The sequence below is a fragment of the Biomphalaria glabrata genome, chromosome 2 (assembly GCF_947242115.1).
Source record: "Biomphalaria glabrata chromosome 2, xgBioGlab47.1, whole genome shotgun sequence".
NCBI classification, from domain to species: Eukaryota; Metazoa; Mollusca; class Gastropoda; family Planorbidae; genus Biomphalaria; species Biomphalaria glabrata.
Window position 1 is genome coordinate 55,669,379 of NC_074712.1, and position 16,516 is coordinate 55,685,894.

The following is a 16,516-nucleotide window of genomic DNA, read 5'->3' on the forward strand; positions in this document are numbered from 1 at the left end:
AAGACTATTTATTGTAATAAATTGGGCGTGGTAGATGCTTGGTTAAGCGCTCGGCTTGGGTTCGAATCCGGTGAAGACTAGAATTTAGAATTTCGGACTTCGTACCTGAGTCCATCCAACCCTAATGGGTACCTGACATTAGTTGGGGAAATTTAAAGGTGGTTGGTCGTAGTGCTAGCCACGTGAAACAGATGACCTTTACATCATCTTCCTCATAGATTGCAAGGTCTGAAAGGTGGACTTATAACTATTATACATATAAATGTTTCAGAGTTGCGGGCGTAGACAGCTTTCTCCCATCTCAAAGTCCATGTAAACCTTGTCTTCTGTATTCATTAAGTCCGCCGCTGAGCCGTGTTAATGTGATTGCTTTCACTTACCCATAATAAAAGCAATGACTCATTAGCTAGTGTGATGTTGCTTGTTCAGGCTGTCTTGAGGTCAACTATGGATGACTGTTGAATCTCAACCAATTACTCTGCAAGCGTTTGGGTGTAATTGTTCGGGTGTATTCCGTGTAGTTGATCAACAATCCAGACAAAACAAACACATCAGTTTTAACTAGTGAAGAGATGTAGTCAACACTGATGAACAACTTCACATATATTTATTCTAATAAAAGGCCACAGTAAAAGTCTCTGTTACTAAACACGTCGTTACCCTGGAGTATTCTATCGCTAACTGATTTTCCGGTCTCTAACCCAACATATCCCAAACGTCACTAGTCCCGTTCAATATGCGTCTTCTATGGTGCGTCGCTAAATAACTAAACTATAAATAAGGTGTCTAACACTAGTCAGTGTTTGTATAGTTCAATGAACATTTCATACTCTCTTATCACTCTCGCATCAGCACGTGTACACCTTGAATCAAACTATTAGTGTCGGTGAAGGTTGTAGCCTAGATATGCAATTAGAAGGTTGGAAGTAGTTTGTTTTCATTACTTTCTATACCACTCCCTCTTCCCGATGAAATCTGCGAGTGTTTTAATGCTAACATTCGGTGTCCTCATCGCTCTCTGTGGAGAAACTGAAGCAGCAACGAAAGATCACAACAAATATTTACTCTAAGCCATTATGTGTTGTGGTAAGGTCTGCCATACAAATAAAACCTAAAATTTCTTTCTATGAATATTCCATTGAGGTCTTAGGAGAATAGAGTTGTCAACACGAGATGTTATTTTTCAATTAGATTTTATTAAGGGCGATTTTTCTTTTTAACTGCAAAATTTAAAGATTATTATTAGAAAATAACATTTTTTGTAGAATATTTAATAATAAGATACTTTTCGTTTCAAACTTACCCAAAAAGCAGTCTGAACATAATCAAAAGAAAAAAAGAGACTTTTCTCCCGAAACTCGCCATTTTACAAGCTTACATTACCTCCCTCCGTCTGTCTGTCTGTCTGGACGGATTCTTTTATACGTTTTTTCTCCCAGTTTCAATTCTTGGATCAAGTTGACATTTTGCACAATTTTGCAGCCACCCAACCCGAAACCTCATTAAATTGTTAGCAACATTAGGCATTCAACAGAGATCTACTGAAGAAAATGTTCCAATTTTAAAAGGAAATATTATCCCTGTTATAATAATAGCAAGAGTAATAATAATATCACAACGGATTTTATTTTATTTTTTTACAACTGTGCATTCTCTCATCTTTCATCTGTTCTTTGAGTTTCGTCGTAGAAGACCTTTTTTCGTGCTCAGTCCACTGTACCTTGAAGGATGACTTTTGACAGTGAGTCATGTCTTACAATTTAACCAAACCAGCTCAGTTTTTGTCTCTGCACGGTAATTAGTTTTTCCTTTTTGACAGCCAGGGTGTTGACTTGTAAATTTGCAAACTCATTTGTCTTCTTTTCCCGGTATCAGATACCGGTACCCAGCATTTTTCTGTAGCATTTCTCTCAAAGTCTTGAATTATTCTTTCCCAACCCTATGGAGGCATGGAGACCACTAGCGAAGAATACAACTTTAATTTTACTTGGAAGCTGATGTTACTCTTCCAGATTTTCACAGTTTGCTCATGGCAGCGGATGCCAAGCTTAAACTGAGTTTATCTCTTTTATTGATCCTCATACAACATTTTTACTCAAAGGGCTTTTGTTCAATACTTTAATTAGCAAGGAACAAACACATTCTTGGGTCTGTTTTTTTGTAATTGTGAAGTTTGTTTCTTTTACGGGATGGTAAAATGTTAAAATCGTGTCCCAAAAGGTTTTAGTTAAAATCGTTTTAGCTTTCTTGAGAATATTTTTCTTGAATAGATGTCAAAGTGGAGATTGTTGCATGTATATGTAATGTAAATCAAGAGCACAATTGGTGTTAACAAACTGGATCATTCATACTATCGTGAATGAATCTGTTCCCCCCCAACTGTACAGGCTTGTGTCTGTGTAACGCTAGCACAGAGGACGAAGACCGAAGTTGGCAGACGTACTTCACCAGACGACCTTTATTTATTAAAACCTTTTTTAAAAATATGGTTCAAAGGCATGTAAAAGGGAATTGGGGTAAGTAAGCCGACCTCGAATGATCAGTGTTGGATTAATGCAGTTGTGTATTAGACGTCTGGGTACTGCTGTAGGGTAAAAATGTAACTTCTACAGAAATCGTTCACTTATTGAATTTAGAATGGATTTTATGTTTATGTTTATGTATATGTATATAAATATATAAAAATAAAACAAATTAGAGACAGAATTAGTACAGCGATTGGATCCCACGATAACCTGCTATCTACTGTCAAAAAACGCAAACTAAAATTATACAGCCATATCAGGGCTCGGAAAGACCTTCCTTCAGGGTACAGTGCCAGGAAAAGAAGAAGAGGCAGACAGAGAAAGCGATGGGAATACAACATAATGGAATGGACGGAAAGGGAGATTCTGTCATAGGCAAAATGGAGCACAGGACGGTCAACAGATCTTATGTGGTACCCCAACAGTCCAATAGACTAAGAGATAGGTGAAGGTGGGGAAGAATATAAGAATATAAAATAAAAATATTATAGTCTTTAGGAAATGTAGAGTATAATTATTAAGTTTAATAAATGTGTAAATGACAGTAGAGATGTGAATAAATTAATGTAAACTGCTGGTGTTCGAACCTTTCCCTTCTAGTGACTCTTTAAAAGCTGACTTTTAAAATTCCTTTTAATGAGCGCATTACTTCATTGTTGTTGATTATTTCTCAATTAACTAAATACAAGGTAAAGATTCCTCTTGTGTTACAATAAGCATTTCGGTTCTACAATTCCGTAACCTAGCTTTAGGATTTTAGGACTGCCATATCTGACTATAAAAGTCATAGCAGCGTGAAGTGTGGGTGTTGGATTTTTAACAACATTGCGAAATATTAATTGCGTCATTGTATTCTCTAGCTCAGTGTTTCCCAGAATTGTTCTCTAAACGAAGCACTTCGCACATTCTGAATATTTAGCGGAACACTTGGTTTACTTTGTTTAGAGAGATTTATTCCCGTGGTGGCCTACTAGTTAATCATTCCAGTAGTTCGCGGAACACCTATTCAGGCCTCGCGGAACACCAGGGTTCCGCGGAACATAGTTTGGGAAACACTGTTCTAGCTTTTCTAAAATGGCTGATACGTTTTATAACATTCTTCATTTCTTAATTTTAATTTCGTTTTATTAGTACATGTGTAACACTACTGTTCATCGTTCTCGAAGTTTGTCTGTCTCTGTCTTCTCAAATTAGGTTTCTTACTTTCTGAATATATGATAGATCTGTCGGTGTATTGATCTAGGGAATCTAGGCCTTTATGATTTTTTTTTACATATTTGTAAAATTAAAAAAATGATTCAACTCAACCGTGACAATGTCAAGGTTAATGTACTTTGAAATAAACAACTGACATGCTAGTTCTAATACGAAGTTTCTCAACTTTTTTTATCATGTGACTACCCCTTTGGAGAATAGTCATTTAAAAGCACCGCTTGCCTCTCCCCCTCGCGACTCTAAACACTCATGCATACGCATACACGTTTTTTATAGTAGAATAGTATAGGCCTACTTATGTCATTATCTGGTCCGCCAAATACCCCACTCACTGGGGTACATTTAGCCAGGAAAGTGAACCGCTGATCTAGATTTTCTTCTTGGACCTATCTACCCTTACTGCGTCAGATATATTGAATTGCATCCCCCATCCCAGCTCCTGCCCCAATACATGAGCAGACTTCATTTATCAGCCACGTTCTGTCTTGTCACTAGGGAATGGGGGAAGGTGTAAAGGTTACACACAGCAAAACGAATGTAAAATTATACTCCATTCTTATTGTCAGAATATAGCGATCGTTTTGTAAGCCTTTAATTGTAAGCTTTAGAGAATTTTTTCCCACAAGGCTTTCATCAACACAGTCTGTCTGTCTGGGTGGAATCTTGTACGCGTCATTTCTCCCGCTTTCGCACAATTATTTATTGTCGATAACAACATATGAATCAATCAAAGAAATATTAGTTAATTAAAAAATTATTAAATTTCGTTTTTTAAAGAGACAGTAATGCTTACTAAACTAAGGGGCTATAAACTTTATTCACACAATTTTTTTAAAAGTAAAAATAGACTATGACTAACAAAAACGTTTTATTTTTATAAGTACTCAGTGGCTACTCATTGGCTAACAATTAAAAAAAAAAAGACTATAAAACCTATTTTTAGAAGTACTCAGTGGCTAAGCATGTCGGCCTTCCATCGTGGAGGCGCGAGTTTGAAATCAAACTCTGCAACTTTTTTAAAAATTGTTTTTGAAAAGGCAGCACGGAAACCTTTTCCAGATACACTTTCTGGCTCACGCTGAAAAAGGTGAATTGTCTTACAAAAAAACATTGAATAAATGAATAGTTTACTTATGACCCAGTAGTGCCCCTTATGGTTATTAGTGTTATTGTGTTTCTGCACAGCTTGTTAAAATAAGACAACTTTGTTACTTAGTTGACGAAAGTCTCGTGACCAAAATGTCCTGCGCTGGATTTTTTTTTTATTTGTCCAGCATTGTTTCCTAAATGTTTATTATATACCTCTCTCTACTTAGTTTTATTCATAACTTTATGACAGCACGCCAAAGTATCTTTTCACCCACACTTTCGATAACGATATGTCCAGCTGATTTTATGCTACTTACATGATACATTGAATGTTTCTAACTTTTTAAATGTAAGTTTTCAACATAAGGTCCCAGTCATTCTCTGCAATTATAGCGTCATAGAGTGGAGGAAAACTGACCTAATATTGACAGATTAGTTAAATAGAAAACTACTGCACAAATCTTGACCTCAATAGTTTTCCACCATAAGGTTTACTTACCTACGTAGGAAAATATTGAGGCCACGAACATTTATAAGGTGTAGTAGATCTACTAAATAGAGATTTTAAGTCAGTGATTAACAATAACATGCATGAAATGGATACGCGTAGGGCGTCAATATCTCCCCTTTTGAAGTGACGTCTGTAATGTATAAGATAACGATTCATACTCTTCCCTTGGTATTTGTGATTCTGAATTCCCTCCCCCTAACCTGAAATATGTTAGTGTTTACTTTTGGTTTGGATGGCATTGGTCTTGAGATACACAAATGGAAAGATAAAATAGTGCCAGATGTTATTGCTGGTCTTTGACTTGTAGCACCAAACTGCTGGTAGACAACTAAAACGCTGTAAGCAAGTTGTGTTAATTTAATATAGGCAAAATCAAGTAATATGGAGAGCTCCCTGATTTGGAAACCACTGCGCAGTTCATCTCATGTATTGGTCTAATCATATGAACACTCCAACATAACAACGAGAACGATGAAGAAGAAGAAGAAGTAATATGGGATAAAATAAATGTACTAGACTTAATTAATAACTCCGTACAATAACACAACCTTTCAGTCTTATATTCTGGAGTCGTCTGTCCTAAGACCAAATGTCGACAATGCCACCTATGTTGCATGATTCACAACCCAACCAATCGCTAACCACTTCCCACCGTCACCATAGAAACACACATACTCCATAACACTCGGTAAATACAGTCTTGTTTCTCGGCGACAAGGCTGCATCCTTAACATGGTTTAAAACTAGAACCTTCGTTAACGCTAATCTTAAAACAGAAGGCTTTGTCACCACAATACAAGACCGAGACAGAAATTACGAAACTAATATTCTGAAACTTGTTGACAGCGCAACAAAAAAAAAATACGGGTGAATCGATCGAGCAAATATTGGCCAAATGTCCATCATTAGCTAGGTTGCCATAACCTTAGTTGCGAAACTGTTCCATTTGCAAATAGTCTTGTCACGTGATCTAGAATCTGGTTGAGAAAAATATGTATTCTTATTGGAAGTACGCATCGCAGGAAGTTTTCGAGTTTACCAACTATCTACTCAACTAGGGCACACCAGCTTCTATAATAACAGACAAGAGAGTTTGATTTCAATCAACCAGATCTACTTTTCACTGACATATATACCATTTATTTATCTATCAAAGGATCTCATTTGTGAAATTTATACACAAATTCCTTTTACCTCTAAGGTTCTCGTTAGTTATATTCCCTATCTGAGCTAGGAAAAGCACAAGCCTTCTATTAAACCTTTGTATTTATTTTGCTCGTTAAAATGGCCGAGGTCTATGAAGCTTAAATACATTTTTACAAACATAAATTATACTTGGAAGTAAATCTGTTGAATGATTCGCCGTTATAGACATTGTACAAAACAACCTGACAATTCCTTTTTTCCCTATAATTACTAACTAGCTAAACAAACAAAAAATGTGATCGAAGTTATATAAACAAAATATGTTTGTAGAAGTGTTTTTTTCGCGGGTGGAGGCAAGGAATACTAGAATTTACGGTGTTGTGAAGCGTTATAGTGCCGACCGTTACACTGGCCAAATAATTAAACAATGTATTACCTATAAACTATTTCAACGCTGAGTATAAAATAATAGAATTTAAAGGCCAGGGTATAGTAGGAAAGTGGTATAATATATTTTACACCAACTTTTTTCACCTTTTGGCAGGACAAGAGAGCGACAGGCTTATGTTCTCATCTTTAACTCTGGATCACTGCCTATTTACTTTCGAGTAATAAGATGTCCTATACATATACCTTGAATCCTGACATATAGGCCTACCTTGACGCCCTGACATATACCTGACATATACCTGACATATAACTTGATGTCCTGACATATAACTTGACGTCCTGACATATAGGCCTACCTTGACGCCCTGACATATACCTGACATATAACTTGACGTCCTGACATATAACTTGACGTCCTGACATATAGGCATACCTTGACGCCCTGACATATAACTTGACGTCCTGGCATATAACTTGACGTCCTGACATTACCTTGACGTCCTGACATATAGGCCTACCTTAACGTCCTGACATATGCCTTGAAGTCCTGACATTATGAAGTATCGTGTGTTGAGTTTGAGCCACGTCTGGTATTTTATTTCCCCCGTAACTATCATATTCCCCTATCCGTTACGGGGGAAAGAGGGCGACCTCGGTGACAGATTAATCCACACGATATAAAAAGAAGAAACAGAAAACAATAATCTTCTTTAAAAGATAAAATTTGAATGTACATTGCGATGCAAGATCTGAAAGGGGAAACTTACTTAACACACACTATACGATCAATACGTAGCTGGAAATATCTATAAGCATCTCTAATGGCTTTAAATAAACTTCAAATTTTTAGCAGCATATAGGCTTGCATAATACAGTTTTACTAAACTTTCGATGTAGGCCTATATTTTTACATAGGCATATTGCTTCACTTGCCTATTAGGCTAATAATAAGCAATACGAATCTATCATATTGTTTGACAGATTCGGTAAAATATTGATTTGATTTGTGTTGGTAAGGACATAAAAGAAGACAAACTCACTTGAGAGACAAATTTTAACGTCAAATAGCCATATATTGTCGCAAGCTAAATATTGCTATAATTTCCTTAACTGACACTGACAAAAGGGATACAACCGGAAATATAACAGGGTCTTTATTTCCTGTTGAGTAGCATATCTTGAAAGACATACTTTTAATTTTTTTTTTATACAAAAATGTAACTCAAAAAGGCTTACTTTATTTTTTCTGTCATGTTTTCAAATACTTTTTCAAGTCATCTCTGTTAGCCACTTTATAGATCTGCCTAGGCCGAGTGTAAAATGTGAACCTACCCGTGTAGAGGATTATACAAAGTAGTCTGCGAGTAGACAACAGTGTTGACAGCAAGGCTCAAGATTTAAATAAACAAGAGGGGACATCATTCATTTTCCCTTAAAGCAGAATCTGTCACTCCGTGGGCATTGCGAACAAATTGAAGAAGAATTATAAGGACAAAATCAAAACAGTATCTTGGAGGGATGACTATCCAAGTACCAGCCACTCCCAAAAGGACATGTGCTTCAAACCAAGCTTAGTTTAAGTAGGCCTAATTAAAGACCAACACTTTAGTTTCCCAAATATGCGTATTCTAGAAGTCAATGTCAAAGCACAACCCATTGCCTGTTTGAAGCATTCTCTGATTTTGACAGGAATTCGAGCTGAGAAGCTGAAGTCCGATCAGTGACTTTTTGTTTTGGTAAACTGGACACACCTTTTTTTTTGTTTCAACACATCGCTGAGACGCAAATTGAAACTTGATGGAGCGCCAGGGGAGAGGTCGTTAAGATGGTAGTGGGATATATTCTTTAAAGTTTTAGAAATTCTGGAGTCATTGACACGTAGGCCCTACAGATGAAAATTCAAGATCTGAATCAGGCGGATTGCTATTTGCTATGAAGTATTTTAATTTTGTCCCACTTTCCTTGTGTGCCTCTTTTAACTGAAGTTAACGACGCACAAATCTACCTACAAAAACAGTGAATGTCGATTCGAGACTGCGCATTCAAACTGAAATCATTCAACAATTTTAACTACGAGTCAGGTGGACATCGCTGAAACCAGTTTTACTTTGACTGAGCTCAGATTTAGGAATAAATGCAAAACCTTAAAAAGCATACTTGCCACAAGAAAAAGATGTCAGGCGAAAAAAAAAATGAAGATTCTATGCTAACACAAGAAATAATATATATATATATATATATATATATATAAATTGTTTGTAGATGTATTAGATTTAGAATGTAGATGTATCATTCCATAGGATTGCCTGGTCATGCGGTATGCGCGATAGACTAGATCTTTGCCGTTCGGTCGTCTCGACGGCCCTAGTTCCATACCCTGCCTGCTAGGTCATCTCTAGTCGTCCTGTACGTTTGGGCTGGGATGTAGATTATCTTCAACTCTAAAAAAAACTACAACCCCGAAACGTACATTTAATATTTTTTTAATTCTCATTCTGTTTTTACAATATTTTTTTTTCAGGCTGTTGTGTTAGTAGAATTACTATGGCCTGTACTTATTATTGGTTTGGTCTCTATAATGAGGTCTGGCATACCTCCAGTCAAGTACAAAGATTGTGAGTATATTTAAACAACGTAGATCTATAGGCCTATCTATATCCGGAGGCCTGTATTGTGTGTATATATATATATATAGGCCTATATATATATATATAACTTTTTTTGTGACGATATAGGCCTACGCACTGGTATAGCGTGCCGGCACCTCTTTCAATGTGGGGGACAAATTATTACTTTTCTTGTATTTTAACGTTTATTATTAACTTATTATAGTATTTAAAAGTAAGACAATCCATCACTGAGTACCGGCACCTATTTTCTTTTTACAAAAAAGCACTGGCTCATACAAACACTTATTATAATGCCAAAGAATATCTGAGGATGTCAATGAGTTGAGTAATTATAGATCTATATTACAGAGCTACAGCCCAACCAGAAGACGAGAAGATTACCATCAAAAATTAAAGCTCTAGATCTAGATTATCTAAATTCTGTATCATTAATATTAGCTATAGACAGCCTATATACTTTATTAAATTATTATTGGAAATTATTGTGATTATCATTAACTCTCAATTTTTAGGCTAAACTACTAGTTACCTATTATGTATTATTCGTCCGTTCCTTTGTACTAATAGCATAATTCACTTTTCTTTTCCCATTCAGGCCACTATCAAGGGCGTTCTATGGTCAGTGAAGGTGTTGTGCCATTTCTTCAATCATTTGTTTGTAATTTAGACAATCATTGTTTTACCAAAGAGGAAATGTTACGAGAGGCGGAACAAAATTCTAGAAGGTAGGCATGACATAATGATGCTTTAAAGTCTATTATATCCCATGTAGCCTTACTTAGATTCTATCTCAGAACAATGTCAATAAGTAGGCCTATTGCTAATTTATCTTATTATTAAAACAATTTGTGAATGTTTTATTAAAAGTCAAAAGAAAATTTTAAAAACTTTTCAACATGGATATTTTTGCAAATTTCAGTTTTTCTGCTTTAACTCAAGAGCTCAGTCCTATATTTGGATCTAATGACACCTTGAACATTCTAACCATGAGTAATAAAAGCACTGGGGTGTTTAAATCTATCAAGAAAATGATCAAAGACAAGAAACTTCTAACTGGTCTAGGTGAGATCATTGTTTTTATACAACTGTTGCATTCAAAGTTTTCTTGCAGTCCTCATAAGCAAAGGATGTCTGCCTGGTTGTGTACTGGATTGATGTCTGGTTGTGAGGTCTTCACAATGTTCCTGAATTAGACCTTGCCCACCACCTTCTTTGTTGTTCAGCTGGAGATTTGGACTAGGATATAATATTCTTCTTGTCTGAAGGAGTGTAAAAAAAAAATAAGAGACAATGTTTAAGCTTGACTTGATGTAATGAGAGCAGCTTCTTGTGCTCTCTTCTTTTGTGCTTACTAAAAAGATATTGCTTTTAGCTTCCTTGCATTCACCATAAATAATAATCTCTTATTGCATCATCTACAAACTTGAACACCAAAATTAAAATTTCTATAAATATTTTATCATGTATTAGTTTTGTAATTGTTTTAAAGTAATGTTTTCCATTGCCTTTAAGTATCTGACATATTGATCACTTCTCCACTTTTACCCTATGGTTCATCAGCTGAATGTCTATTTACAGAAAGAATAACATATATTAATTCTTACTTCCGTGACGAGTCCAAAGTGAAAGATATACTTGTGAATCAATTCCATATTCTTTCCAAAGAAGAAGCAGATGCTCTTTTCAATTCAAAAATCAATGTTGCTAAGGTAAATAAATCTTGAATCTGAAATTAAAAAAAAATAATAATTAAAAAATATTTAACACTAACTCTTGCTTTTTGCTTATTTAAACATTTAAACTTCTTTCTTTTTTTTTAAGTTGCTGAATTTGACAGGTTATCCCGAACTTAAATCTATAGCCTGCAATCCTAACCAACTTGAGTCCTACATTTTGTTCCCTCCTGACTCAGACGTTAAGACTATATCTGCATCCCTGTGTGCCTTGAATGAATCAAATATTTCAAGTCTCTCTAACAAGATCATAGAACAGTTGAACATATCAGCCATCTTAAGAGCTGTAAGTTAATTTAAAACTAGCACATTAAATCTGGTGTTTATAACTGTCTACATGTTAAAACTTTAGGTGTCCTTTAAGTTATTTTGACACAAAATATTGATTTCATATGTACTATTGTATATGGCCTTCTTCAGTGGCCAAGCGACTATGGATCATATCATGGAAATGAGATTAGTACCTGGGCCACACAGCAGTTACCCCCTGTTTATGCAGCTAATGCTTTCTTCTTTTTCAAATACTGTTGTTAGTAGGCACTGGTAAGGAGTGGTGCAGCATGAACACCCTGCTCTTTTTTTAGAGTGGCCAAGCTACTGGTTGCTTGCTATGGTGGGTGAGCCATCAGCGGGTGTAATAGTACATCAAAGGGGTTATGTCCAGCCCTACATTCCCCCATGGGACCCTGGGGTAATGGTAAGAGACCTAACAGGATCGCCAAAAAAAAGACAATGCTGGACACCAACTCGAGGGTTGGTCAGGGGTACTCCTGGTGCTTGGCTGATTGGCTAGTCTCTCCAATGGTCAAAGTGGCAAAGTTGGACTGACTGGCATGGCCATCATGGGCTGTGTTGGGCAGTCTGGCTGCAATCATGAGCTAGGCTCTATCTTATCCATTTCACTATAAGATAGTAGAGGAACGCGTTGACCCAGTGACAGTTTTGGGATATTTAAAAAGCTTTGTTAAGCCGCTCCTCACTGTGGAGAAACTCTTGCACTACAGTGGTAGTGACAATCAGGGTGGGCTCTGGAGTTTTGGACCCTCTTGTATGCCCTCTTAGGTAAAGAGGGAGGATAGCAGTGGCAAAAATGTTTTCTCAAAACTGTAATATTTTATTAGCCTATATCAAGCCTGCTGATGGATAAGGAGGGACAAAAAGAACTCTAGCCCCCAACAGATGAATAGCCCACACATACCCATTTGTCTGCGGCCCAAATATTTCTGGCGAAGTGCCTGACCCATTTTTTTAAAAACATTTTTTTAAAGTTCATTTGAATAATTGAATAATGTTCAAACTATTTTTGTTTGTCTTTCCAGATAAAACTAATTGAACAAGTGAAAGAAACCTTCGATACTAATACAATTTTAAGTATCGTTTTTGAGGATGTAGCACAATTGTTTGATATTATAATGAACTCTGAATCTGTTATAGAAGTTATAGGGAACTTTGCAGGGATACCGCACATTGAAGATCTTATAAGAAAAATACCTTTCTGGATTAAAAGTTTCAACAATTTCAATGATGCTATGGTTACGTAAGTAAATACATGAATAGCAATTAAATTTTATTTTCATCTTTAGTTCTTCTGTAAACATTTTGTTAAAAAATAAATTAATTAAACATTATTGTTAATATCTTATCTGAATCTTTAAATTACTTAATTACATAACTTTAGAAGTAAAGTTGGTTTTTGTTTTTCTTCATTACATCTCTTGATCCAATATAACCTTGTACTCTTGCTGACATTTATCAGTCTTTTCTATTGTATTCATAAATTCTTCTTTCTGGTACTATGCCTTGAGAGTAATTTTACATAATACCACTGGATCCTATGGCATGACGATACCGTTCAAATTTAAAAAAAAAATTTGTAAATGATGATTAAGAGGGTCAGAACTTTTCAACTTTTGTATATTCTATGTATGAAATCTTCTTACCTTGCTTATTTAGAAAATAGGAGAGAAATAAAAAAAAATGATACTAAAAAAAGACTGATATAAACATTATTTATTAAATGTTTCAACAGTGTTAGGGACATAGTATCAAGCATACAGCCTCTAATGGTTAGTCTTAAGCTTGAAAACACAACCGCTTGGTTAGCTGTGAAAAATGTGGTGACTATGGGAGTAAATATTGTGGAGCTGAGTGAAGGAAGATGGAATCGCTCCTCAGAGGTAAAGACTTTGTTGATTCTTTTCATAGTTAAGTTTATATTAGTGGCATATAATTTCAGGATTAACTTGTTCTTTGCCTTTCAGCACAGAACTAGTTTATGGTTAACAAAAACTATTACTCGCTCTATGTTTTCATTAGGTAACTAAATGTTGATGAATAGGTGAAGTATAGTGTAACCTTTTCTGGTCAATAGTATATTGCAGGTGAATCAATACCATAGTGATATGAGAAATGAAGTAGAGTTAAACCTTTTATGGTCATGATAAGTGAAGTAGAGTAAATAATTTTTATGGTCAATAGTATGATAGGTGATGTTGAGTGTAATCTTTACTGGCCACTAGTGACATGACAGGTGAAGTAGAGTTTAAACTTTTATGGTCATGATAGGTAAACTAGAGTTTAACCTTTTCGGATTAATAGTAATATGTTGGGTGAACTAGAGTTTAACCTTTTTTGGTCAATATTAATGTGACAGGTGAGATAGACTTTATTTCTGGTCAATTGTAATATGCCAGGTGAGGTACAATTTATTTCTGGTCAATGGTAATAAGACAAATGAGGTAAAATTTATTTCTGGTCAATAGTAATATGACAGGTGAGGTACAATTTATTTCTGGTCAATGGTAATAAGACAAATGAGGTAAAATTTATTTCTGGTCAATAGTAATATGACAGGTGAGGTACAATTTATTTCTGGTCAATGGTAATAAGACAAATGAGGTAAAATTTATTTCTGGTCAATAGTAATATGACAGGTGAGGTACAATTTATTTCTGGTCAATGGTAATAAGACAAATGAGGTAAAATTTATTTCTGGTCAATAGTAATATGACAGGTGAGGTACAATTTATTTCTGGTCAATGGTAATAAGACAAATGAGGTAAAATTTATTTCTGGTCAATAGTAATATGACAGGTGAGGTACAATTTATTTCTGGTCAATGGTAATAAGACAAATGAGGTAAAATTTATTTCTGGTCAATAGTAATATGACAGGTGAGGTACAATTTATTTCTGGTCAATGGTAATAAGACAAATGAGGTAGAATTTATTTCTGGTCAATAGTAATATGACAGGTGAGGTACAATTTATTTATGGTCAATAGTAATATGACAGGTGAGGAACAATTTATTTCTGGTCAATAGTAATATGACAGGTGAGGTACTATTTATTTCTAGTCAATAGTAGTATGACGTGATGTAGAAGTTATTTCTGGTCAATAGTAATGTGACAGGTGAGGTACTATTTATTTCTGATCAATGGTAATATGACAAATGAGGTAGAATTTATTTCTGGTCAATAGTAATATGACAGTTAAGGTAGAGTTTAACCTTTCATGGTCATTACTATAAGGCAGGTAAAGTAAAGTGTTATCTTTTCTATATCAATATGATGGGTAAAGTTGAAAGTAGCCTTTATGGTCATGACAAGTGAAGTGAAGTTTAACCTTTTATGATCATTGGTATATATATATATGACAGGTGAAGTAGAGTGAAGCCTTTTATGATCAATAGTGATTTGGCATTTAAAGTTGAGTGAATCATTTTGGTCAATAAAGATATGACATATGAAGTAGAGTGAAACATTTTAGGGTCATCAGTGTAATTACAAATTGATTGGAGTGTAAAATAAATCTTCTCTGGTCTGTAGTGATTGGGCAGGTAAAGTAGATTGTAACCTTTTCCAGTCACTGACCCATTGGGCTCCAGTATTAACTTGATAGTCAGATTGGTTTACTGGTGGTAATTATGCTAGTATATGTTTAGATTTCTAAAAAAAAAGTATGCTTCTTCTGTTACTACAGGAATTTGTAAAGCCTATCACGGATCTTGTAAATAATATTGAAAACTTGTCCAAAGAAAATACTGGCAAAATAGCAATGGCTGTGCTAGAATTTGCTTCAAAAATAGACTGGATTGCAGTCTATGATGAAATTACAAAAACAAGAACACTTTCATCAAGGTACACAATGAAAAATAAGATAAAACCTAAATTAACATAATTCTTCAAATTAATTGTAATGTCAATGTCAAACAACATTTAACATGAATAGATAAGTTTAATTTACCTTTTTCAACATTGCTTTGGTCTTGTTCTAATATTAATGTCTTACATTTAACAGGCCTTCCTCCCCATTCTTTCTTTGTTCTTTCATTGGGAAATAGTTAACTGTCTTTGCTCTAACCGCATTGTATCTTAAAACTTAAAGAAATAAAATTTTTATAGTACTGTTAGAAATAAAAACTGAATACATGAAATTCTTTTTTTTTCCCACCATTTTGTAAATGAGTCAGTATATATATGCACGATGTCCCTTTTCACCATGGCCTTTGAAATGTAAGTGTTTTCAAAACCTATTTTAAACATTGGTTCAATGCATGTTCTTATCATATTTATATGTTTCATTTATTTTCTATCTTAGAACAATCATTAGTATGACAGAAGCTTTCCAAGACATGATGGAAAAACTGCCTTGCTGGCCAGTGGTGAAGAAAATTGCCATTGTTTTGAGCCATGGAGTAGACATAGTGACTATTGTTACTGAAAAGTCTATAGGTATCAGAACCACTTTTCTCACTGTTTTTTTATTAATCATTTTAGATGATTTATTAACACAAAAAATGTTTATTATTTATAGGTACCATTATAATATATCATACTATTGTATAGAGTATCATTCTTTACATCTGTAATTGGCATAAACGTTATGAATCCTATTTTCTAGAACTAAGGCAAGCTATGAAACATTTATTTGATACTAATGAAGTACTTGTCAAAGATTTGAACAAGATATTTGAGTACGGACCAAAAGTGGTAAAGGCTCTACTAGAAGGACTTTTAGATCACAATCTTCTATCAGTGAGTTTGAATTCATTGTGATATAGTTGACATTTGTTTAAATTAATGTAGATAAGTCTTTTTGACATAAAGTGCAAAGACATAAGTGACAGAAAGACTTTCATTCTAAGGTCACTCACCTCTTTCAGGGCATACAACTCCAATAAATGTTCACCTGCATCTTGATTGTGTGTTACTTGCTCTTGTTGACCTTTATTAGCTTCCTATGTCTTAATTAATCATCTAGTTTTTTTTCTCTAAC

General features: G+C 34.8%; 1 protein-coding gene across 3 annotated transcripts in view; it reads left to right on the forward strand.

The window, feature by feature from the left end:
• The window catches only part of LOC106056136 (uncharacterized), a 106,886-nt gene that overhangs the window by 33,089 nt on the left and 57,281 nt on the right, over nt 1–16,516 (forward strand). For all 3 annotated transcript variants that reach the window (XM_056021501.1, XM_056021500.1, XM_056021499.1), the window contains exons 3-12: nt 9,398–9,491; nt 10,102–10,231; nt 10,426–10,568; nt 11,085–11,215; nt 11,328–11,525; nt 12,559–12,776; nt 13,269–13,416; nt 15,221–15,378; nt 15,839–15,972; nt 16,142–16,275. In XM_056021501.1, the coding sequence (XP_055877476.1) occupies nt 9,398–9,491; nt 10,102–10,231; nt 10,426–10,568; nt 11,085–11,215; nt 11,328–11,525; nt 12,559–12,776; nt 13,269–13,416; nt 15,221–15,378; nt 15,839–15,972; nt 16,142–16,275 (1,488 nt within the window). The remainder of the gene's footprint in view (nt 1–9,397; nt 9,492–10,101; nt 10,232–10,425; nt 10,569–11,084; nt 11,216–11,327; nt 11,526–12,558; nt 12,777–13,268; nt 13,417–15,220; nt 15,379–15,838; nt 15,973–16,141; nt 16,276–16,516) is intronic.